The sequence below is a fragment of the Myxocyprinus asiaticus genome, chromosome 1 (assembly GCF_019703515.2).
Source record: "Myxocyprinus asiaticus isolate MX2 ecotype Aquarium Trade chromosome 1, UBuf_Myxa_2, whole genome shotgun sequence".
Lineage (NCBI taxonomy): Eukaryota > Metazoa > Chordata > Actinopteri > Cypriniformes > Catostomidae > Myxocyprinus > Myxocyprinus asiaticus.
The window spans coordinates 23,718,134-23,743,507 of NC_059344.1; the positions used below are offsets into that span (position 1 = coordinate 23,718,134).

General features: G+C 38.1%; 2 protein-coding genes across 5 annotated transcripts in view; both read left to right on the forward strand.

Moving 5' to 3' along the window:
- The window catches only part of si:ch73-211e3.1 (mastermind-like domain-containing protein 1), a 95,955-nt gene extending 79,945 nt beyond the window's left edge, over positions 1–16,010 (forward strand). Inside the window, exons 3-5 of the mRNA XM_051708361.1 lie at positions 11,355–11,483; positions 12,615–12,687; positions 12,839–16,010. Coding sequence (XP_051564321.1) covers positions 11,355–11,483; positions 12,615–12,687; positions 12,839–13,860 — 1,224 coding nt within the window. The 3' untranslated portion in view covers positions 13,861–16,010. The remainder of the gene's footprint in view (positions 1–11,354; positions 11,484–12,614; positions 12,688–12,838) is intronic.
- Positions 16,011–19,605: 3,595 nt separating this feature from the next.
- Positions 19,606–25,374, forward strand: part of mtm1 (myotubularin 1) — a 31,127-nt gene continuing 25,358 nt past the window's right edge. For 3 of the 4 annotated variants that reach the window (XM_051708512.1, XM_051708531.1, XM_051708548.1), the window contains exons 1-2: positions 19,606–19,675; positions 23,171–23,259. In XM_051708512.1, the coding sequence (XP_051564472.1) occupies positions 23,197–23,259 (63 nt within the window). In that variant the 5' untranslated portion in view covers positions 19,606–19,675; positions 23,171–23,196. The remainder of the gene's footprint in view (positions 19,676–23,170; positions 23,260–25,374) is intronic. The other variant, XM_051708522.1, reaches the window with a different exon arrangement.

Here is a 25,374-nt window from a genome sequence, read left to right on the forward strand (position 1 = left end):
ATTACAGGTTAAGAAAGAGTGTGTGAGGTGTTTATAAAGTGTTTCTAAGGGATTGCCTGTTTAATGGCGCTTTTACCAGTCTGGTTTAGACAAGGGTGAGTGGTCTAAGCAGCTGATTTATCCTGACAGCAGTAATCCCCCAATGTGTGTGTGTGTGTGTGTGTGTGTGTGTGTGTTGGGAGCGAGTATAACAGGAAAATGGAGTGGATTTGGATAGGGATGGATTGAGAGAGAGTTAAATAATAAGAGTCTCATAATGACCAAGGAATGAGGAAAGTGTTTGTGTGTGCCTGCATTAATAACCTCTAGGGAAGGTGTTATGCTGGTGCTCATGCACATTGTAGCACTGCCTGATGTTCATCCTCACACACACACATTTGTGGTCGACAGGAAGGAAGTTCTGCCTTGCTGTTGACTGTTCTAGCAGAGTGAAAGTCAGAGGAGAGGCATGTTCACTGAGATCTCTCAGACCACCGTGGGTTTGCAGACAGTGTTTTCAACAAACTCTAGGTGAATAATTAAAAACTTTAGTTCAGCTCACTAATAACTGTACATAAGCTGTATGTGATATATTATAAGTATGTGCTTACAACAAGTTTTTGTGCTTCGGTGCTTGCTAAACTAAAGTGTGCATATTTAGAACTGTGTGCATCCCAGAGGAAAGTTAATATAATGTATTTTTGGTTTGGGGAAGCCTGGAACAGAAATAGCATTTTCTCAGTTCTGTTTTATAAAGCAAAATCATGACCACTGATTTCCTGTGTGCCGTTGCACATGCAGTTGAAATGGTCACAGAAATTCAGTTCACACATCCTTTGCTCTTTGGTATCAAATGGAGAGAGAGAGTGAGAGAGAGAGAGAGTTAAAGGTCTACATACTATATATATATATATATATATCAGTACTGTGCAATAGTTTTAGGCACCTGGGAAAAATTTTGCATAGTGAGGATGTCTTCAAAAATAATGCCATAAATAGATTTCATTTATCAATTAACATCATACAAAGACCAGTAAACATAAACAAAGTTAATTAATATTTGGTGTGACCACCTTTGCCTTCAAAACAGCACCAATTCTCCTAGGTACACCTGGACACAGTTTTTCTTGGTTGTTGGCAGATAGGATGTTCCAAGCTTCTTGGAGAATTTGCCACAGTACTTCTATCTATTTCGGCTGTCTCAATTGCTTCTGTCTCTTCTTGTAATCCCAGACTGACTCAATGTTCAGTGGGGGGCTCTGTGGGGACCATGCCATCTGTTGCAGGGCTCCCTGTTCTTCTATTCTATTCTATTCTCTTTGCAAAAGAAATGTTTTGGAGTCTAAAATGTATATTTCCTATTGACACACTAAAGCTGAAGATATAAATAACCATCTTAAGACAAATGTTTTTGTGAAGCATCTTATGTGCCTAAGACATTTGCACAGTACTGTATATATATATATATATATATATATATATATATATATATATATATATATACTACCGTTCAAAAGTTTTGAAACACTTGACTGAAATGTTTCTCATGATCTTAAAAATCTTTTGATCTGAAGGCGTATACTTAAATGTTTGAAATTAGTTTTGTAGACAAAAATATAATTGTGCCACCATATTAATTTATTTCATTATAAAACTAAAATTTAATAAAAATAAAAATAACGTTTTTGAAATTGATGACTTGGACCAAATAATAAAGAAAAGCAGCCAGTAAGTGCCCAACATAGATGGAAACTACTTCAATACTATTTAAAAAGCATCCCAGGGTGATACCTCAAGAAGTTGGTTGAGAAAATGTCAAGAGTACATGTCTGCAAATTCTAGGCAAAGGGTGACTACTTTGAAGATGCTAAAATATAACACAGTTTTGATTTATTTTGGATTTTGTTTAGTCACAACACAATTCCCATAGTTCCATTGATGTTATTCCACAGTTTTGATGACTTCACTATTATTCTAAATGTGAAAAAAAAAAAGTGTTTCAAAACTTTTGACCGGTAGTGTGTGTGTGTGTGTGTGTATATATATATATATATATATATATATATATATATATATATATATATATATATATATATATATATATATATATGCATTATATACACTGATCAGCCATAACATTAAAACCACTGACAGGTGAAGTGAATAACATTTATTATCTAATTACAATGGTGGCACCTGTCAAGGGGTGGGATATATTAGGCAGCAAGTGAACAGTCAGTTCTTGAATTTCATGTGTTGGAAGCAGGAAAAATGTGCAAGAGTAAGGATCTGAGCGACTTTGACAAGGGCCAAATTGTGATGGCTAGATGACTGGGTCAGAGCATCTCCAAATCGGCAGGTCTTGTGGGGTGTTCCTGGTATGTAGTGGTTAATATCTAACAAAAGTGGTCCAAGGAAGGACAACCGGTGAACCGGTGACAGGGTCATGGGCGCCCAAGGCTCATTGATGCGCATGGGGAGCGAAGGGCTACTGAAGAGCTACTGTAGCACAAATTGCTGAAAAACTTAATGCTGGCCATGATAGAAAGGTGTCAGAGCACACAGTGCATCACAGCTTGCTGCATATGGGGCTGCGTAGCCACAGACCGGTCAGAGTGCCCATACTGACCCCTGTCCACCAACGAAAGCACCTACAATGGGCACGTGAGCATCAGAACTGGACCATGGAGCAATGGAAGAAGGTGGCCTGGTCTGATGAATCATGTTTTCTTTTAGATCATGTGGACGGCCGGGGTGTGTGCGTCGTTTACCTGGAGAAGAGATGGCACAGGATGCACAATGGGAGGCAGTGTGATGCTCTGGGCAATGTTCTGCTGGGAAACATTGGGTCCTGGCATTCATGTGGATGTTACTTAGACACGTACCACCTACCTAAAGATTGTTGCAGACCACATACACCCCTTCATGGCAATGGTATTCCTTGATGGCTGTGGCCTCTTTCAGCAGGAAAATGCACTCTGCCACACTGCAAAAATTGTTCAGGAATGGTTTGAGGAACATGACAAAGCATCTAAGGTGTTGACTTGGCCTCCAAATTCCCCAGATCTCAATAATTATAATAATTTTACTTTATTTATTTATCACACATTATACATTTGCACATATACAGTGAAATTCTTTTTTTTCCACATATCCCAGCTAAGCTGGGGTCAGAGTGCAGGGTCAGCCATGATATGGCACCCCTGGAGTGGATAGGGTCAAGGGCCTTGCTCAAGGGCCCAACAGTGGTATTTTGGCAGTGCTGGGGCTTGAACCGCCAACCTTCTGATCAGTAACCCAGAGCCTTAACTGCTGAGCCACCACTGCCCCCAATCTCAATCCAATTGAGCATCTATGGGATGTGCTGGACCAACAAGTCTGATCCATGGAGGCCCCACCTCGCAACTTACAGGATTCAAAGGATCTGCTGCTAACATCTTGGTGCCAGATATCACACCTTCTGAGGTCTTGTGGAGTCCATGCCTCGATGGGTCAGAGCTGTTTTGGTGGCACGAGAGGGAGCTACACGATATTAGGCAGGAGGCAGGATATATATATATATATTCATGGTTTTATTTCATCTAGACTGGACTGTTGTAATTCTATTTATATAGGAATAAGCCAGTCATCTCTTGCACGGTTGCAGATGGTTCAAAATGCTGCTGCCAGGCTTTTGACATGTGTACGCAAACGCGAACATATGAACTCCTATTTTAATTTCCCTGCACTGGTTGGTGATTCGTTACAGAATTGAATTCAAATTATACTCTTTGTTTTTAAGTCCTTAAATGGCTAGCGCCATCCTATTTCTCTGATCTATTGTCTGCTCACCAGCCTGGGAGATCGCTCAGGTCCTCCGATCAGAGGCTTTTGAGTGTCCTCAGGTCTAAATTGAAATTGAGAGGTGACCGTGCCTTTGCGGTAGTGGCTCCTAAACTTTGGAACTGCCTACCTGTTTTCATTAGAACTGCCTCAACAGTACACAATTTTAAATCAAAGTTAAAAACTAATTTATTTTCACTAGCTTCTAATCAATCTTAGGTGTATTTGTTTACATTGTGTACTTGTATGTTTTTATATTTCAATTATGTTTTATATTGCAATGATTGTACAGCACTTTGGTCAACTGTCATTGTTTTAACTGTGCTATATAAATAAATAGACATTGACATTTTTTGTGACATTGACATTGATATTTTATTTATATTATATTTTTTTTTCTTTACATGCATTTCTAAAGACTGCCAATAACCTTTGCAAGTGTGAGATTAGCAATTATAGAGGATAATACAATCACACATATATTTGGTCAATCACTCATTTTAATGCATGAATGAAGAATTTGGATTAGTCAGACTTCTGTAGTGCTGCTCTTTGTGCTACAAGCGATTTCAATAATTAATATAATAGTTTATTCTGTTCCATAAGTGACTTATTATTCAGTCTAAGAACCACAAATATAATTAAAACTGTGTAGAGAATATTCAGAATAATCCACGACAACAATCTAAAATGGTTTAATAAAACACATGCTCAGATGCAGTGAAGGCCGACTGTGTTGTCTTGGTGTTGTAGTGTAGCGGCTGAGCAGAGCCCGTCCCGAGTGACCTTGCCCTGAGGTGGAATGGAGAGGGGGTGGGGGGTGTACACAGATGGTAGAGTATATGGTTCCAGGGTAATGCAGAGGGGCCTAATTTGGACGAACACAAACAAACAAGTCTCTGCGTCCACCACAGAGATGGCGAGAAAGAGAGAGTCTCATTGTAATAGAATTTACTCAGACGTATCTTAGAAGACTGCCAAGGTAAAGTAATTTTATTTCCAGGAATTTACGATAGTAACAATTAGAACTTCGAAAAGCTGCACCGTCAGCCACGGCGCATAAAGCATCAGTACAAAGCTCGAGGTGTCTATAGCTTTAATGACGATATTGGTGGGTAGTAGACGTAGCCTTGCGCAGTTCTGTGGTTCTGTGTTCTGCAGGGTTGAGGACATTGAGCCTAGCTGCGGCAGGAATGAATGCTGAATAAATGAAGCACTCTGCCAAGTTAACGTTAGCCTGGCAGTGGCTCTTTACCTCTCAGCCCAGGTGTGTGTAAATGTGTGTAGAGTACATGTGAGAACATTTCTAATGTGTAAATGTTTTTGTGTGAATGCTGGATGTGGGGAAGCTTTAGCACACAAGTGTGTGTGTCTATGTGTGCGTGCATGCATCTTACTCTCCATTGTCTGGCACTGGTAGGGGGAGGTGTGTGTGTGTGTGTGTGTGTGTGTGTGTGTGTGTGTGCGCACAGAAGTGCGTGCCAGGAACAGTTCGGGAATTTGAGGCGGTGTTTCAAAGGATCCCAGGATAGTTAGCAAGCTTCAAAGCTGCAAGACTGGGGGTGCTCTCTCTCTCTCTTTCTCTTCCTCTCTTTCTCATCCACCCACCCACACACCGCAAATCTTTATTTTATATTAAAAAAAAATTGTTTTTACCTAAATCTGTTTTTGCATGTCTGAACAAAGTATGTGGATATCCTCAGTGCCCCAAGAACTGACTTGAATGTTTGGGATGAGGTGTATGTCTGTGTGTGTGTGTGTGTGTGTGTGTGTGTGTGTGTGTGTGTGTGTGTGTATAGTGGACATGGCACAATGTGGTTAACCAGCAGAGGAAGGTTGGCATGAAGACTGTCTCTTGTCTCCAAGCCATACAAACAGAGAAAGAGAGAGCGAGAGAGAGAGAGAGAGAGAGAGAGAGAGAGAGAGAGAGAGAGAGAGAAAGAGAGAGAGAGCTTATATGTGTTGTTGTGGAAGTAGGTCAGGCGTCACATTCATTAACATCCTTCTCTCGTGCCCAATGATGTGAGCCGCTCTCACCATCACACACACATGTACATATCATTGCGTATGTGTACGTGAGTGTGCATGCATAAATCAGGAGGGACATGCTTAAACTGCATGTTACATATTATCAAAACATTATCAATTGTTACTTATCATTCATATACATTATGCAGACATCTACATTTTAACATACATTTACAAAAAATGTTGAACCAGCCCATCTTAGGTACCAGTGGACATCATTATGTTGTTACCACTTGAAAGTGTTTTAACCCCACCATCAAGGCAATAGATGTAAATAAACGTGGTTACCGTAGAGATAAAAGCCTATTCGTCATGGCAATCACAGTACTTAGTGTCTGCCTCTGCTCAGGACAGCTGGATTTCTGCCAGCTAAACACACTCAGAGGAGTGCTCTGTACAACTGTGTCCCACTTTCAGTCTGTTTTACACTTTCCTTGCATCTCTTTCTCCTGTCCTCTCCCATTATCCACTGCAAATTTTACTTCTACCTCTTTTAAAGTGGTCATGACATGAGGAATTACATTTTCTTTGATCTTTATACATATAAGAGGTCTTTGTACTATAAAAACAAACTGTAAGTTTCAGAACTCAAAACTTCCTCCTCACTGCAAAAAGAGCATTTGTTGAAATCAATCTGCCAAAAGCTTGTTCTCACCTTCCTCCACATTGTGATGTGGTTTTATTGGTAGACATTTGCATCTGACCACCTCCACAACAACACATCAACAACTACTTTACCTTATCACCTCTGTAGCCCCGCCCAGTAGCGGTGAGCAGTGAGATGGCAAGGAGAGAGCAGGACAGTGGGTGTTTACTGTCAAGTCTTAAAGGAGAAGCAGCAGCAAAACTGAGCGTTTCTGACAGAGGGTCAGAGTGAGGGTGCAAAATGATAATGTTTTACAAATATACAAGGGTTTTTTTTTTTTTTTTTGTGCAAAAAATTTACTAATATTATAAGTGAACCTCAAGAAACATTAAAATATATTTTTTTTTAAATCATGTCATGACCCTTTTGAAGATGCCATCATTTGTTTGATTTGCCAATCAAAGAACAACAAAAGTTTTCATTTGTTGTCTTGCACCTTGTCCTAACCAGACACAATGTGATAAGATTCCAGCAAAGAGCAATCTGTCTGTCCACACCTGGCGTGATGCGACTTCGCAATATTAATGCACTAAAATGAGGATAATTGACAATAAAATGTAAAAAAAAAAAAACAGAGCAATCACAGATGGAACAGTCTGTTTATTGAACGCAACTCATTTTCTCACATAAGCTCCATAATGCTTTCTACGGCAAGCCCCGAGAGGATAAATACACAGGGAAAAATGCCTTTATGAATCACATCCTTATTCAATCTGTTATGATTGTTTACTGTATGTTCACGCGGTACTCCTGTTGTTGTTTCGCTGATGACAGGGAAGCGGAGAGAAAGTCAAAATGAGCCAGTATGTCTCCCCTCTGCCATTCTGAACCGGTGGGTGTGTGTGTGACAGAGCTCCAGCTCCATATCCCGTTATAAAACTAATCCTGTCCACACTAATCCATTTTAGTTTTTCAGTTTTCTAACCAACGTTTTCCAAAGTATACGGGAATAGAGAGCATTTTTAAAATGCTCGGTTTTTGGTGGAGGAAAACAGTATTCTAGTGTGGATGAGAGGCGTAAACGTAATGAAATTAACGTGTTTTAAAACATTATGAAAATGTATCCACACTAGAACAGCAGAAAACGAAGCATTTTGAAAACATTCTCCATTTCTGCATGCTTTGGAAGACAGTGACTGTTGCTAGGTAGATTACTTATATATGGTAATCAGGTACTGATTAAAAATTATATGATTTAAATTGTAGTCCGCAAAATAATCTCTTGGATTACATATTTAAAGTAACCTAATATGATTGCTTTTGGATTACTTTTGGATTACTTCTGAACTAATTCTTGTTTAGTTGATGTCACATGCATTTGAGTAGGATAAGCTTGTACCATTTTGACAATGTTGTTAAATGCATTAAAGAAAACATACTTAACTGATCAAAATATGAGAATATACTGTTTTTGTGTTTGTTTTACTCACTATTTGTCTGTTTCTGAAGGAAATAAAAAAGACTTAAAATATTCTTACTCTGGAAATTTTGGCATTACAAACACCATCCATGTGTGGAAACAGATCACACCAGTTATATTTGTGAATCAACATCACAAATAAACAAAAATTGATGCAAAAGCGCATTTATGTAAATATTTTAAGATGAGAACAAAAGCTATTTGTGAAACTATAACTAACTTTACCGTCCTCTCTTTTTATATATTAAAAATATTTTAAAAGAAGTAGAATGGAAGGGATCCATAAATTATAAACAATTTACTGCCAATTTACTGCCTGATTATGAAATCATGTAATCCATAAAAAGTAACTAATCATATTACGTAATCCATATTTCATGTAATCCATTACTACCCAGCACTGACAATGATGTTACAAAACTGAAAACGTGAGTTTTCAAAAGAAAACCGATTACTGCAGATGTGGCCTTAGTTGGTCACTCTCTCTCCCCTTATATCATCTTTCTCTCTTTCTACCCCCTCCATTCATCCTCGTCTCATTTTTTCCCGACTCTTCCAGTCATAAGTTTTCCCTTTCTGTGTCCCTCCCCTCTCTACTCACAGCAAGGTCACTCAGTTGCATGACAAATCTACTTCACTGACATTCAACAACTACCACCTCTCTCTCTCTCTCTCTCTCTCTCTCCCTTTCTCTCTCTTTCTCTTCTTATAGTCCTGCACTGTGCTGTTTACCATGGCAATTATACTATAGTCTGGAGAGTGGACCGCAATATGGATAAAATGTCCTTTTCATTCAGGAGGAAAACAGTGATTCATAGCCTTGTCTTTGGCAAATAAAGCCTGTGGGGGTCTCAATCTGTTCAGATGCTATAAGTAAAAGTGTGACCTATTTTGCACTGCATGGTTGATGGACATGAACAAGGACAGCTTTAACAGTGTGCAAATACATAACTGGGTGTCTTTTTAATCACTTATTTCAAACGTTAGTGTGATATTGCGGGTAATTATGCTCTTTTTATGTGGTTTAGGGTAAGGAGTATTAGTTGCTGAGAGAAAGAAACCGACCGAATGCAGGTGTTACTTGGGGAGGTCAGTTACGGGTCAGTTGCAGCGAAATTACTTTTTTGAGCTGCACTCCCTCAGAAACCAATCACTGCTTTCATCATCATAATAAAGGCTGTCTTTGCACAATTGTTAGAGTAGCCTATATTTTATGATCATTAATGCCCGTAAATGTTTATTTGTTTTAATATTGTAAAGTAACCATTATTTGGCATCTTATTTTAATTCTGTTTTTATTGTTATTTGTTACTGCCTCATTGTTTTTCTCTTATAATTTTTTTGCATGTATTGTTGCTTTGGCAATAACACAATCATGCCAATAAGGATCATTGAAATTGAGAGACCTCCAAATTAACATTTCTTTCCACTCCCATGGATTATGACAGGGTTAAACATATCTCTCTTTCTTTGTCACTGTCTTTTACGCATAGGAACGGTTGCTTTCTGTTGGACAACAGAAGGCAGCGGATTGCTTTGATAACCTCTGCAGTGGGATCTAATCTATTAAATGCACGCTGAAATGTGAGTCGCATGAAAAACTGAGCGAGGGCACGGAACGGAAAGGGAGCCGGTTTGACAGACTGCTTGATTTTAAACGTGTGTGTGTTGCTGGAGGCTCTGGAAAGGTTGTGAGGTGTTAGGGTGTAGTTCAGGACGGGGGAAAAGAAATAAAGAGGCCGTCTCTTATCGAGGGCACAATCGGAAATGCTGTTTAACTTGGCGAGCTCTCCCGGATAGAGCTCAAGCTGCGTCCTGACAGAGTATCGTGTCGCATATTCAAAATACACAGCTACTAACAATCAGTAGCACTTAACTGCTTTATATCTGGACTCCTACTTGTGTGGTGCACTAAAGACTGAGTACAGTGCCAATGTGACTGGATCCTTTACTCCTTATACAAGCCAAGTGGGACAAATTGCAGATTATGTTTAGTTTTCAGCATCCAGGTGCTATAGAATAAAGGGATCGATAGAGACCAACAATGGAGCTGTCGTTCAAATAAAGCTCATTGAAGTATGCTATTCTTGAGGAAGATCAAGCAGTTAAAACGAGCTGAGCGTTGTGTTTGATGGGACTGTGAGAGTGCGCATGCGCCATCTAGCGTTCGCAATCAACACAGCAAGCTTTTGTCCTTTCTCTGTTGGATTTGTGAGAGTAACTGATCACTATACAAATCAAGTCTCCACTGTCTCTCCTTGGGGTGTAAAGAACAAAGCATTTGAACTGCTGACAGGAGAGAAATTTGTTTAAAGTGTAATGTTTATTGATTACTAAAATACTCATTAGAAACAGATTGTAATTGATAATGAGTGCTCTTTGGAGATATAGTGATTTCATTCTCAAACAGAATCATACCATGCACAATTCTCAGGCACAGCCACCACCAACAAAAGCATCCAAGCCAGCACTTTACTCGGGCTGCACATACCCAAGAGCTGGATCAATATCCATTACCAGAGCTAGTGCTGCAGACAAGCCATTCATTTCCACTGCAAAGCACCACGTTATTCCCCCTGGGAAGCCGTTTCACCACCCTGCCTGTTACAAGCAAAGATGATTACACAGATTCATGCTAAGAGTATCTGTTGGTGCCTCTGATTACCTTTGCTTGTTCTCAAGTGTGATAGAAGTGTACTGTGTGTATGTGAAGATTTAATTTGTATTTGAGTTAGGCCAGATATTTAAAATAATCTGTGGCAAGCAATGTTAATTTCTCAAATTATGTGAATCTGGTATGATGAATTTACTCAACCTAAACAAATTAATTCTGCACAAATGTATTTGTGCATTTGTACACATGAGACGGAACGCTTTCCCTGTATGCAATGTTGTTGCATTACATTTCATGCATGTTCCTTCCTGACAAATTTGGAGTTATATCTTCATATCTTTAAAATGATGTGTGATTAATGTTCTACTTCTTTACGCATGACTAAGAGGTGTTCTCAGGACTTGGATGGGAAGAGGGTGGGAAGCTTTTCTTCTGTGGGAATGGGAATATGGGAATGCCTAGCTGGACCATTCGGGTGGAGGGGTGAATTCAGAGAAAGCCAACAAAAACAAATGTCCATGGTGCTGGGAAAGCAGGATCTGATCTGAATCCTCTGTGGTTATTTACAGATGTTAACGAGTTTGGCTGCTGAGGAAAGAAGCCTGTTAGAATTTGTGGGTTTGTTTGAGATGACCTTTCAAGTGGTGTTGAGTTACGTTGAATGGCGTCATGTCTTTGATCACAATGGGTTTATGTGTAGTTAGTTGCAGTTGTTGGATTAGGTCAAGTGAAGTTGAGATCATGTCTGTGTAAATATGATGACCATTGTTTTTATGCATTCAGAATGAACTGAATGTAGGTTTAATAGTGCTCTCTCCATTTCTTTCTTTTACCTTCTGACGTAGGATCAAGGTGCAGGAATGGTGCCACATCTTCAGAACTCTCCGTCAGCAGTGCCACGGCAGCCCCAGGGCAGCAACTACAACCTTCTGTTGAAGAATCAGCTATTAAACAAACAGCTTCAACAGCAGCAGGTCAGTGTGCAAACTGTGTGCAAAATGTAAATTCCCTGAATGAATGCATCATGCTGTAGAAATGCTTTTGGGTCATTCCATGTCAACTGAATCAATGTTTGTTTCTAATATTTATTACCTGTAAAAGCCAAAATATTAAATGCCACGGATCAATATTTACAGAGTAATAATTTTTTTTGTAGAGGGGGTCTAAATGACAATTTTTACGATGATTCTGGAGCAAAACTACAGGTCAAACAAATTACCTTTGAAAGGTTGCAGCATCATTATTACATTTTTATACACAGAAATAGGTAGGTCTACAATTCTAAAATCAGTTGACTTTAGCACCCCTTGTTGCATTGTTACGGCAATTGTGTGAGTCCAAAATGAATGAATGTATCAATAAATAAATTGTTTGTACTTCAGAACTTTGTTTTGTTGGACAAGAAAAACTAGCTTCATACCATGTGACCCACATTTGGTTTTTGACCATTGAAAATTGGTAAAATTAAACAATTTATGAATGGAGCCACATTTAGAGCCCCATATCTCTGAGATTTAACCATACAGGGCCTTAAAAATGAAGATACATAAAAGGAAAGTTTGTTCTAAATCAGTATATAAAAGGATATTGAAATATCTTTAATACTTCTGGACTCCAACTTGAAAAAGCAACACAAAAAGGTATTTTTCCTATGTTTTTTACTCAAACAGTCTACTGAAGTCAACTGAATTAAGTAGTAGCCTTACATCTGTGTAAAAAAATAAAAATAAAAATTGACACTGCCACCTTACTAAGTTTTTTCTGTCTTTTTCTTTTTCTTCTTCTTCTTTTTTTTTTTTTACTTATGTGGTTTGGTGTGGTGGTTTGCTCCAAAATCATAGCCAAAAATTGTATTTTGTGCCCCCACTACAAAATAATGGATTACTCAGTAAATATTGATTCATGGCATTTAAGATTATGGCTTTCATCATTAATTTATTTTTATCTCTCTTCAGTAAAAAAAGAATCAGCAAAATCTAACATTTTGGCCAGGAAAGTTTCTGAGATTTGGTGGATTTGACATTTTAGAGAATTTGAGTATTTAAAACGATTTAGCATCATATCTGTTTGCGGGATGTTATTATATTTATGTCTGTCTCCTAAAGGAAAAGCAAAGGCAAATAGAACAAATGAATGGAGCGCAGATCACAGACTGCCAACAGGTGTCACAATTTCAAGGTACAGTAGTAAATTACCAAGCTACATAAAAAATAAATAATTTCCCATAAGCATGATTTGATGGCACATCATTGTTTATCAAGTGCCAAATAATAACCCTTACAATATGGTTATATTCAACAAATGTATTTCCTTTGTTCTCAACCTGCAGGTCCAGGTCGACCACTTCCTCCGGAGTGTGGTGGTTATGCTATGGGGGCTTCTCAACAGCCCAATCCCTCCATACTCTCCCATAGTGGCCCTTTACCTGCAAATCGAATGGGTCTTTCCTCCGGCTCTGTGTCCCAGATGGGCCCCAGCATTGGAGGATACATGTGTAACAAAGGCTCCAAACAACCCCTTTGCCACCCTTCACAAGACTTTGGAATGGCAATGCAGCCAGGCCAGATTATAATGGGAATGGGTGGACCTCCACGTCAACCACTACACCCAGCTCACGGTGTGACCCGACCGGGCGTACCATGTCCCAACCTAACACGAGGTCCTGTTCCGACTCACCACCTGCGGCAAGCGTTGCACCAAGGTGGAGCTCTTCCTTCACGTATGATGTTCCCTTCTCAGCAGCAACCCTCGTCACAATCCCAGCTTTGGCAGCACCATCATGGGGTGCAATCACATATGGACCCTGCTACCCTCCAACATCCCTTCCCCAGTGGAGGAGCCCCACCTGGTTGTGGGGGGTCTCAGTTTCCACAGCGATCCAGCATGGCAGGTATGCCAACCAACTTCCCTGGTGCCCGTCCTCCCCCTAACCAGGTAGCCCATGGTCTGGTTGGCAGACAGGAACAGAAGATGCCCACTGGCCAGCCCCTCCCCTCCATATCTCAACACAGCCTCAGAATCAGAGGTCCGCTTTCCGCTCTTGCTGTTATGAAGCCTGGAGGTCCATCTATGATGCACCCAGTTCATGGCATGGCTCCTCCGAGCTACCAGACTGCTTCTGCAGGCAAACATTGTTCACCACAGGGCTACGGCCCTGGACATAACCCTGGACATAAGCTTCCTTCCTATGACTACACCCCACAGCATCAGAGCAATGGGGCAATGGGGCTACAAGGGCCTGGAGGAGGAGGTGGTGGGGAGGTGGACTTCATAGACACTCTGGTAGGCAGCAGTGAAGACTGGCTGAACAATCTCACCATGATTGATGAATACCTTGAGCAAAACTCATAGGGACAACAGATTGAGAGCTTCCCTGGTTTTGAAAATCACTGCACACAGTGCCAGAACTGAGATTGAGGGTTCATCGCTCTGTAATGGTATAAACCGTATTAGTGAGATTGTATTGGTGGAAATGATGCACTGCTAAAGGTGTAATCACATTTACCTTTGCATGGTGAATTTCTGCAGACAAAGTACAGTAATCTCAATAAGAATCCGTGCGATAGTGGATTTCACGTGATTAAATTCCAGTGGGGCGAAGAATGTCCCCTTGTGTATTTCTCATGGAGTTCAAGTTTGGCAAACTCTGACAGGCAAATTCGCTGCGTTGACCAATTGAAAGTTGCGTGGTTTGGCAGTGACCTCTGTGAGGGAGGTGTTCGTACAGAGATACATTGAATATTCACAAAGGAAATAATTTTAGCGGTGAGTATTTTTTGTAACTTCACTCTTCCAGAGTATACAGTGCAGCATTATAAAGAGGCTGCTTGACTATTAGTTTTTTGCTGGTTTCACACGTGCTCAACATCTGCCCATGCCCTCTGTGCCCGTGGAATTTCACCATGTGAAGGTAAATGTGATTGCGCCTTAAGCCCTCTGAAATGTTTTTGGCACCCAGGTCTATAAAAAGTGTTTAAAAGGCGGAGAGGTCTTCAAATAGGCCCATTTTATAAGTTTCACTTTCATTTGGCAACAACTGCTCAAGGATTGCTCTTGAAGTGCTTTTTGCACTTTACTAGGACAATATTGTAACTTTCTTTAAGTTTAATATGGAGTGAAACACTGATTTATGAATACTCTGGCTTTCCCCAGCATTGTAAAGAAAGTTCTCATGGGATGTGGTAACAGTATTGTCTCAAGTCAGACCAGGCAAATATGTGTAGCTTTTCAAGCTACGTTGTATTTGAAAAGCTTTTACAGTCATTTCTATGATTAATTATTTGAGGGTATTTCAAAAGGGGCTCGTTCTGTACATAAAGTATTTTGTAAAATATGGTTTCTTGAACTGTAACATACAAAAGAGAAGTACACATATTTATGCTTCTTTTCAGCAAATAAATTCTTCAGAATTTCCCTGTACATAATTATCAAAATGATAAATAAAATGATTCAGTGATGTAAAGAGAAAAGCAACACATTGTAATGTTTTACACTAGGAAACTCTGTTGTAATTTGTGTTATGCAAGACAGTATGGTTAGTTTTGGAGTAATACTATGTATTACAGTGTAGAAGAAATTGTTATGTTTTTGACATAACTGGACTTCTGGTACACTAGTCTGGCTCAAGAGGGTTTATTTTGTGTTTTTTAAATTGTGAGGTTTGGAGTACAGTGTTTATCAACCTTGTTACATCATTTCATTTTGACATTACTTGCACAAAGTCCAGAGTTTCCTTGTGTCATATTGCTATAGCATAATACATTTTATACTAGACACCAGTGTCTTTGTAATAATCTGTTCCATATGACAAGATACGAAATAGGGATCTTGAAGTTTTCTGGATCAAGGACACTTGTCAGCAATTCTAGGAATGTCTTCTGTAAGTGCACACCAGCTACACTGCAACTGCAGCCTCAATGTAGCAGAAAGACAAAAAAATCACACCACCTTTTTTGTATTACAAGAGCAACACTTGTCACAGTAAGTGCATCAAACCCACGGCCCTTTGTGCCAGAGTGCTGGGTTTCCAGTAGTTCATGACCATGTAGTTGAGGACATGAACTTTCGACATTCTGATTTGTGATTCATTGTGATTTATTATATTTTGTCGTCATATTTTTAGATTGAAAAATAAACTGTATAACACGAAAAATAAACTGTATAACACAAAAAATGTTGGTCTTATAATTTTTTTTTTTTCCGTATATACTACCCTACCTTTGTTTTCACTGGTGATGTTACTGAAATTTATGACTACAGTAAAAAAAAAAAAAAAAACTGCACCACACATCTTTAGCCACTGCATATAGTGTTGAGATGCCTGATAACTGCTGTGTCGATGGAGATATTTAGGTTATGGAATGTGCAATGTGTGTTTGAAACTCCTTGTGATTCCTTATAAAGAGGAGGAATTTTGAAAAGAAATATTTATGTTAGATTGATTTAAGTGAATTTAAATTGCTAACAATTCAGAGATAAATCAATGAACCTCGCACACCTGATAAGTTATGGGTAGGTGCGTAAGACAAAAGCTTTTATAACGAATTATCAGATGAAAGCCCGATGAAGGTTGTGTGACCGAAACATTGCTAATAAATTTTGATTGTGTTTTACAAGCTATGGAAATGTGTGGTATTATTATAGTTATTATCTTTAAAATTCAGAGTTAATATGCAGAATTGTGTTTGAGATTGCATGACATTAAATGAATCTTTGATTTAAAGCCAGAAGCAAGATGAGTTTGCACATCTTACTTTCCCTGACGTGACAGGGAAAGATGAGTTTCCACCACATACCTAAACATCCCACAGTTTCCTTTCCTCCACAGCGTAGCTAAAATAAATCACTATTTTCTTATCTACATGCAGTCTGGGAATGGTCAGGATTTTGTTTAGAAAACACTGCATATGGACATAGTACATTTCCCCTTCAGTGTAGCCTTTTGGAAATAAAACATGTTAAATTTCTATGTTAAAATAATACTTGGATGTCCCAAAAAAAAAAAACAAAAAAAAAAAAACTTAAGGGAGTAATTTAACAAATGAGCAGTGCATATTAGATATTTAGCAAATTAAGGAGGTTTAACTTAATTATACGTTTTTACAGACAAAATGAGAGAGGCAAAATGGAGACCACTGATGTCAAATAAAATTTGTTTTTTTTTTTGTTTTTTTAACAGTTATATCACTGAATGCAAAAAAACAAAGAATCACAGGTGTCTTTGCCATATGCAGAGAGACGACAATCGTGCTGGACCCGAAAAACTAGATTTTAAAGTATCTGTCACACACAATTAATTTAGTCTCACATATAATGCTATAGCAAAATATAAGGCTGATAACCTGAATTATTTGATGCATGTAGTGAAAACTGGCATATAAAAAAAACAACACAAAAATACATTCAACAAATAAATAATTTCTGAGCAAGCAACAATTTTTTCATGATCTTTTCTCAAGCTTGAACTGTTTTGCATATGTTGCATTAAAGACAGTTGCGTGTTCTGTGGTTTACAGTGAGTTTTCCAACTGCACGCCAAAATAGTCTCCTAGTTTTTTACTCAAGCTTCACTTCAGCTGTTCTCCTCAAACATGTAACTGTCTATAAGCATTCAACACAATGTCCAGCTAGATGCAAAGGCAATGTCATGCTGCATAGCTGGTTGATGTTGTTCTCAAAAATGTATTCACATTTATATCTTATATGATCTTATTTTAGAATAGAAGATTATTTGCTAACATGCTAATAAATTAGCATGTGGATAAAATGTGTTTGGCTGAAGATGCTACCAAACAAATCAAGAGCCAGAATATCTTTTGACACATTGAGTATCCATGCTCTCTTAGTAAATACTAGTAAGGATAAGTGTAGTGTTTGTTCTGTTGCTGTGGGTGTGAATATTCATAGGTTTTCTTAGTAGACTATAGACCAACACAAAAACACATGTCATACAGTTTCATTGTTACAGTTCTGTTTTATGGTTTCCTGCCTGTTTCATTTTTATACCAGAAGCTGTTTTGCTTCCACATACAAGAGGTGTTTGTTTTTGCACCTGCATTAGTCTACACTCTAGCTGATCATAGTTTTACAAGCTCACTTTTTGTACTACAGGTTCATGTAACATGAATGCACTGTATTGATCAAAGGCCATCATCGCGATCAAGCTAAGATAAAGTGCTCTTTGAAAGGCACAGAGTAATGCGTATATAAAAACCTCAGAGTGTCGCCTTCATATGTAGCCCCAGAAATGCAAAACATATTTTGAGCAACACAACGTATCCAGCCAGCCAGCATTTATTTATTCTATGAAGTTAGTCTTTGTCTTCTAACTTTGAACTAGCTCAATATGAAAAACTGTGAGAGGAGGAAAAAAAAGTTGTCATGCAACCATATTTGGGAGAAAGAGAAAAAATAGAATAAAAGCTTTAGGCCCGTCTTCCAATGCTGTTTCTTACATTGCTAAACTTAAGCTGCAACACTGTCAGGCAACTATACAGAAATGGGCAACTGGTTTGTACACAATGCCTGACCCTGTGGTTCTTTCCAAGCAATGTTGACTGGCAACATAAGGGAGGAGACTGGGGTTTGTTGTCACACTTTTCACTCAGGTGGATATTTCTCAGTGTGTGGTCATTTCTGTCTGCACAAATACCTTGAAGTATTTTCAGCCAAAAGCTTTTGAATCTTTTTGCTGTTGTTGCACAGGAAAACATATATACTGTATATTCAATGTTATACATTTTTCCATTTTTCTCATTTATTACAGTTCATTTTTTCATTAGAAATTATATTGATGATGGTGGATGTTGGTGTAGAAAGACTAACTAAATTGTGCCCAAGACAAAAAATTACCAAAACGGCAATTGCAAATGGGGTGGCGAGGCTTTGGTCCATGATGGGCACGACCACCCCTGTGCCACACATTTGCAAAACCTGAAGATCCATGTAATCTAGGATGATCTTGTGCATTCAGTGGAAGTAAAGTAATTTAACCTTTAGGACAAAGGAGTTAACATGGTCAATATCACAAATTTGCATATTTGATCATAGTGACCTAGAAACAGTGAAGAATTTGAAGTGTTTCAATTCATTTTCATTAGTGTTTTATTTGTTTTAAGTTTCTCAAATCATACAACTTTTTGAATATTTCCAGGTGTAAATTAGATTTTGAATCTCAGATTTTCAATGTAGATTTAGACTTTTAAACCCCACTGTAAAATGTAACAACTTTTCAGAAATATTTAAACAGTAAAACAAAGATAAAACACAGAATAACCCACAAAACAGCAAAAATGTCAGACATACATAATACATAAAATATAGGCTACATGACAACTTTCCCAGGTGTCATTGTTACAACTTGCCCCAACCTGACATTAATGAAAAATACCATTGGTATTATGAGAACACATTTTTAATCTTCATTTCATTTAAAAATCTACCTTCATTAGGCTACATATTTGAACCATGTCTCCATTGTGGTTTGCTTGTTTACAGAAGAGCTATTACAAAAAATATGATGATACTGGTATTGAATTCACAAAAATATCCTGTTGAAAGACAGTTTTGAACTAGGTGTTTGTAACCAACAATCGTTTTTATGACGACTCCAATTTTTATTTTATTTTATTTTTTATTTTTTGATTTACGCATGTCAATTTCATAACAAAATTACAACAAACTGAATTAAGTATTTTTTTAATAAAATAACACTTAAAAAATACTTATTTTAAGTTTTATTAATTTAAATTTGTTAAACATTATACAGTTTAATTTGATTTTGTTATTAAATTTAAATGAGTATTATTATTTTTTTAATGGGCTAAAATATTTGTTTGAGTGAGATAAGCTTAACAATTAGTCCCTGTCTCCAAAATATCAACACTAAAATTAATAGAATTTTCTAAAATTATTATGTATTTATAATAATGTCATGTCCTATGCTTTGAGGCTACATATGTCATTTTATCATGCAATATCACTAGTTACTGCATTTATTTATTGATTCCTCTCATCAAAAATACAACTCCCTATATTCCGTGCAGTACATGAGTTGACAAGCAGCCAATGGGCGCCGCGACCGCTGTCACGTGACTCGGGCTGAGCGCTTCCTGTGGCGGTGCAAAACAGACTGGCGATCTCAGCAACGGAGAATTGCAGTTTCTGGGTAAGTAAACACATTTGTAAACGAAAGGTCGCACGATACGTCTTCTCGGCTGGTCTTGGTCTGTATTTAGCGCTGCTCAGAGCGGCCTCTGGGCTAGATGTAGCACTTGAGAGCTGTCGTACAGATAGGCCCGAGCTATTTCCTGGTCTCATTCCTGTGCTGGAATACATTCGCTGTGGAAGTGACACAGATGAAAGCGCTAGAAGTTATAAAAGTGGACTTTTTACACTTTTGCATAGCTCGTTTTGATGTCTATGTACAGGGACATGGATGGGTGTAAATATGGAGCTAAGCTTAATACTGATCTTCATTTTCCATCGCATCATCACACAAGTTAGTGAAAGTGTAGCTGCTCTCTGTTATGATTGTTTCGGCTGTGTAAAGCATCAGGGTGATAGTGTTATACTGTAACTATGGAGAAAGTCAAAGGGGAACTGCCCTAGCTCGTGAAAGTTGATCGATTATATCACGTATGCCTCTGAAGTCACCGTGGAAAAGTCTTTATGTATGTCAGTAACATCCCATTTTAACTCTTAAAGGAATTGTTCACCTAAAAATGACATTTCTGTCATCATTTACTCGCTCTCATGTCGCTCCAATCCCGAATGACTTTATTTCTTCTGTGGAACACACACATACTAGGGATGTCAATTTTCATAATCGATCGTCGTGGAAATTAACGATCAATTAATCGATTAATCGTTAACGTTAATATCGCAAAACGCATGTGGAAGACTCCAAATAATATGTGCATGTAGCTTATTGTTTAAAGAGGGCTCGACATTAAGCATTGTCATGTGCTTGTCCGAGTAAAAAAGTACCTTGTCCGGAGAGAAAAAAGGACATTTAAGTTACACGCTCAAGTAACATGTCAAAGTTTATGTTGTATATTTTTCTAAAATTATGACCGATGCCCAACCTAATAGTGTACCTGTGCAATCAACTAAATTCTCTGCGACAGAAATGTAAACTGCACTGGGTAGAGGAGGAGACTATTGTCACATGATAATTACTTTGTTATGGATGGTTGTCAAATAAAGAAAAGCCTCCATCACCACCATTATCAACAGGGGTGCTCACACTTATATGGAACGAGATCTACTTTTTCATCATGTTATTGCAGCAAGATCTACCATGTACAATAAAGGCTATACAAGTAAAACAGTTTTTCACTTGCCCCTTCAAAAGTCTACTTGTCCCGGACAAGCTTTAATGTCGAGCCCTGGTTTAAATATAATTTAAATTAATACACTTAAGAAATACATGTATTGGCATTGTCTTATAAATATTTGGGTGAACTGTCCCTTAAAGGTCACATAGAATCACGTTGTTTTTGTGTTTATTAATTATGCTTACAAGTTTGTAAGATGTAATAGGTAGAGTTGTGACAGTGGGAATGAAGTCTGTGTATCGTTTAGTGTAAACTTTATTATCCATCCTGTTTGTCACAGAGCAGAAATTTGTTTTTGACGCTGACATCATACATACATACACACACAGTACTTACACATTAACACAAATTACCCATAAACACTAAATTGATTCAGATAAAGCTAACAATGGGATTCTTAAACATACTTCCAAGCATCCCAGAATAACATTAGTAAATTAATCAAACAACCAATTAAAATAATAATGCCATAGTGCCAACCATCATCTTAATTTAAATATCTCAATTGCTGTTTTTTTCCATGAAATGAAAAAAATAAATCCTGGAGTGCAGATTGTTTATGTCCAATGATCTTACTTGCCTTTGATTAACTGTAAGATTTCCATACCATGAAACAATGTTAAATTTGAGAATGCTTTCAATCATTGATCTATAAACCATGATTAGAGTATGTGTACAAATATTAAAACTCCTCAGTTAATGTGAACTGTCACACCAGAACCACAGCTGTCCTGTTATGATTATAAATGTCTCTGTGGTGCAGTAATCATTTACATGGCTATCTTTGAACAGTAACGTCATGTGTCATGCCACCCGGTGTTCATCAGTGTTTTATATTTGCTTCACAATGACTCAGACTTCTGAACCTGCACAACAGTTCAATACAGATGGGTATATTATATTTAGCCCAAATAGTGACCTCAGGCTCTGAGGTTAGGATGTGGTCTGTAACAAGACAGCCAATTGCAGATTAATGTTTGTTGTCAACACCAAATAAGCAGCTAAAGAGAGAAAGAGAAAGATTAATTATTGGTTAAATCCATTTTAATGTACTGTAGATGCAACGGTTCCCCCCACCAAAAAAGATTTTTATAAAACATTAATTGAATAATTCCTATCAAAGAAGCATTTGTTTCTGTATCACATTCTTTAATCTCGGGTCTGGTGAGGATTAAAATGACAGTGGCATACACTGATGTTAGCTGATGATAGAACAATGAATCCAAGATTACCATATTAATTTTATTGTAAAAATACCATGATAATACCATAGTACATGTCCAAACATGTATGGTATTACTATGTATTACTTAAAAAAAAAAAAAAAAAAGGTTTTTTTTTCCACACTTTTTTTGACACAGATATCTTGTCAAAAGCAATATAATCAAGTAAGTTGTATACAGAAGCTTGATATCTCACACAGCAGTGGTGTAACCATAGTGTGTTACTGTTAATTGCTCATTTAATGCTGCTGATCAAAACTGTTTGGTTTATACTTTTTCTCACTTTCACTGACTGACACAGTTTTTGTAGTTTCCCCCAAAAACTCTGTCTTCTGTGACGAAGACTGAAGAAAAAGAAGCTTAAAGGAATAGTTCATCCAAAAATAATAATTCTCTCATCATTTACTCACCTTTATGCCATTTTAAAATGTTTCTTCTTCCGCTTAACACAAACAAAGATGTTTTAATGGAGATATGATGTCTGTTTGTCCATACAATGCAAGTCAGTGGGGTTCAAACTTTCAGGCTCTAAAAAGCACATAAAGGCAGCATAAAACGCCTTTTTCTCATCTTGTTCTTTTGTTTTTTGGTCTGCTCTTACCCAAAATTGATTGGATTGCTTTAGAAGACATGGATTAAACCACTGGAGTCTTATGGATTACCTTTATGCTGCCTTTGTGCTTTTTGGAGATTGAAAATTTGCTCACCATTCACTTGCATTGTATTTGCAAAAACACCTCATATCTTCATCAAAATATCTTTGTGTTCCGCATAAAAAAACTTTGCGTTGACATAAGGATGAGTAATTGAAAAGAAAATAATAATTTTTGGGTGAACTATTCCTTTAAGGTACGCAGGTTTAATTTGCGAGACCAAAGAAATGCCATGTCTGTCAGAGTTGTGGCAAACAGTATTTTGTGCTCATGACATGCAAGCTTTTGGGGATTGTCATGTGTACCAGTTTCAAATCTGACTTGTATCGTTTCCCGATCTCATTCACCCTCTCTTTCTTACTACACTTTCCTGTCAGCTCTCTGATGTCTTAAAATTAAAATGCATAAACCCCATTAATAATATTTAAAAAATGCCTCTCTCTTTTAGTAGTGGAGGAAGAAACGGACCCAGTGATGGCCTCGGCTCCTATAGCACCTTACAACTCCAGTCCTATGAGGAACAGCTCCAGCCAAAACGTGAGTGAAGCTTGCTGTAATTGTGTCTTGCCTCCTTGTCCTGACTTTAAAATAATTTCCTATTTTTTTTCCCTTTGCTACATTATCCTGTAAGTGTGCAATGCTGTTCTCTGAGGGTTAGACTTTCGTTTTCTGCATTAATAAATAATGCACTTCACTTTTGTGAATAGAGCTGCCTTTAGTTTGCCTTCCTTTCCTATAGTATCGAGCAGACATATAGATGCTGTAGAATTCAACTGGGCCAACGTATTGCCAATGCATGGCCCTGTTGAACATGCTTAAAGGGTCATGAAACCCCAAAATGATTTGGCCTTGTGGATTTAGGCCTACATGGTTTACCGGTGTGACATCGTCATGACAGTGGAGTTGAAATTCGGGATAACTTTACTCAGACAAGGTTAGTAAGAGAGTCATGATAATATGGAAGCCGTGGAGTGCCAATTAAAAAAGAATGAAGAAATAAATGATCATTCTATTAATTTGAAAATAAAAACTTGAATAATTTATAAAGCACTTCAATGCCAATGCACAGTTTGTATTTAACATGTGTAAAGCTACTGTTCGTCAGTAAATAACTTTATGAAGAGGTGCGCAACACAAGATTAAGAAGCAGACTTTATGTGCAACATTATAAATATATATTTCTAAATTATCATTCCAAAGAGGCTGTTTAAATGCTTGACAACAAGTAAAACACAACAGTAGTTTAAGCTTTACCATTTCTTCACAAAAGTGTGCTCACTTGCCTTCTGTGTATTCTCAGCTGGTCCGAATTTTCCCGATCATACTCATGCAGTTATTTTATTTAAAATGACCTTAACGTATTTAAGAGGTGGACATAAAGTATCTTAAAAGGAATGTGATATAACTGACATTGGATGTGGTGCCACCGCTTGACAGGGGCACAGAGAAGCATTTGGTTCAGGTAGGTGCAGGATCTGGCAGCCACTGCAGCCCGGAGGTCCAGCGGCTTTCTCCAGAGGCTCGGTACCTCAAGCACCGGTGGAGAGGAAAGCAAATGGCAGCAGCGGGGCATGTTTTCAGTCAGAGTTACAGGTAGGGGGGCTCGTTCTGTTGACTGCATCGCAGTTAACAGATCCCTTCCATTGTGTACACTTGAGGAGGGCCGTGCTCAGCATTTAACAGCAGCAGTGACAAGTGACCATTAACTTCTGAAATGCTTCGCGTCCGTTTCTTTTGTGTGGGCTTCATAGGCTTTGTTCACACAGGCAGAAAAAAATCGGATTTTTTTTTTTTTTGGCCTATCTGAATCAAAATCAGGTTTTTGTAGTCTGAAAAGGACAAAAACACAAAAAATCTGATTTTTGCAAGCCTGTCCCAAACCACATTCGTAGGTGGTTTGGAATGTAATTAAAATCGGATTTTGCTTAATGCATCTCAGTCTGAATGGTCAGATTGGATTTTTATATACTTTTTTCATCATTCATTGTGCGCGACAGGTCGTTGCGTCGAGAAGACATACTGCATCCCAAACGGCCTTTACATGGACACCAGAAAGTGGATTATTGCGAGAAAACAGTGTTCCTGTTTACATGCACTATAAGCCTCATACTCTTTACTCGCTTATTCGTGCGGCTCGGTCAGTAAGCAGCTATCCACAGCAACGTAATTTATCCGTGATGCTTGTGTAAATAAACATTGTATCTGAGGAAGACTTTGCTATTTTATTCTGTTACTTCACTTTATTTCCAGATGTTCCAGTTGTTGCTGTGTTTGTTTCCTTCACTTTCTATCATGACCTGCAGTGGAATTGCAATGCAGTAGTGGGGTTTCCCTCTTACATCAAACTCAAGGATTCCCCCAATGCATTAGCACATATACACAAACGTGAGGGACAGTCGATATTTTACACTGTTGTGTATAAATGGGTATAGTTTATAATGTATGTGCTTTTCCCACTGTACTCACAGAAATTTTTAATTCTTTCTGCTGTGTTGACATGTTGTTGGGATCCATCCTATGACGTTTGTTAACCCAGTTGCCCAGTAAGGACCGCCACTTAATCGCACTATGTTGCTTTCTTGCAATAGACCGCTTTCTAGTGTCCGTGTAAACATAGTCACAGTGGCGTTAACAAACCTCAGTACCCAAGGG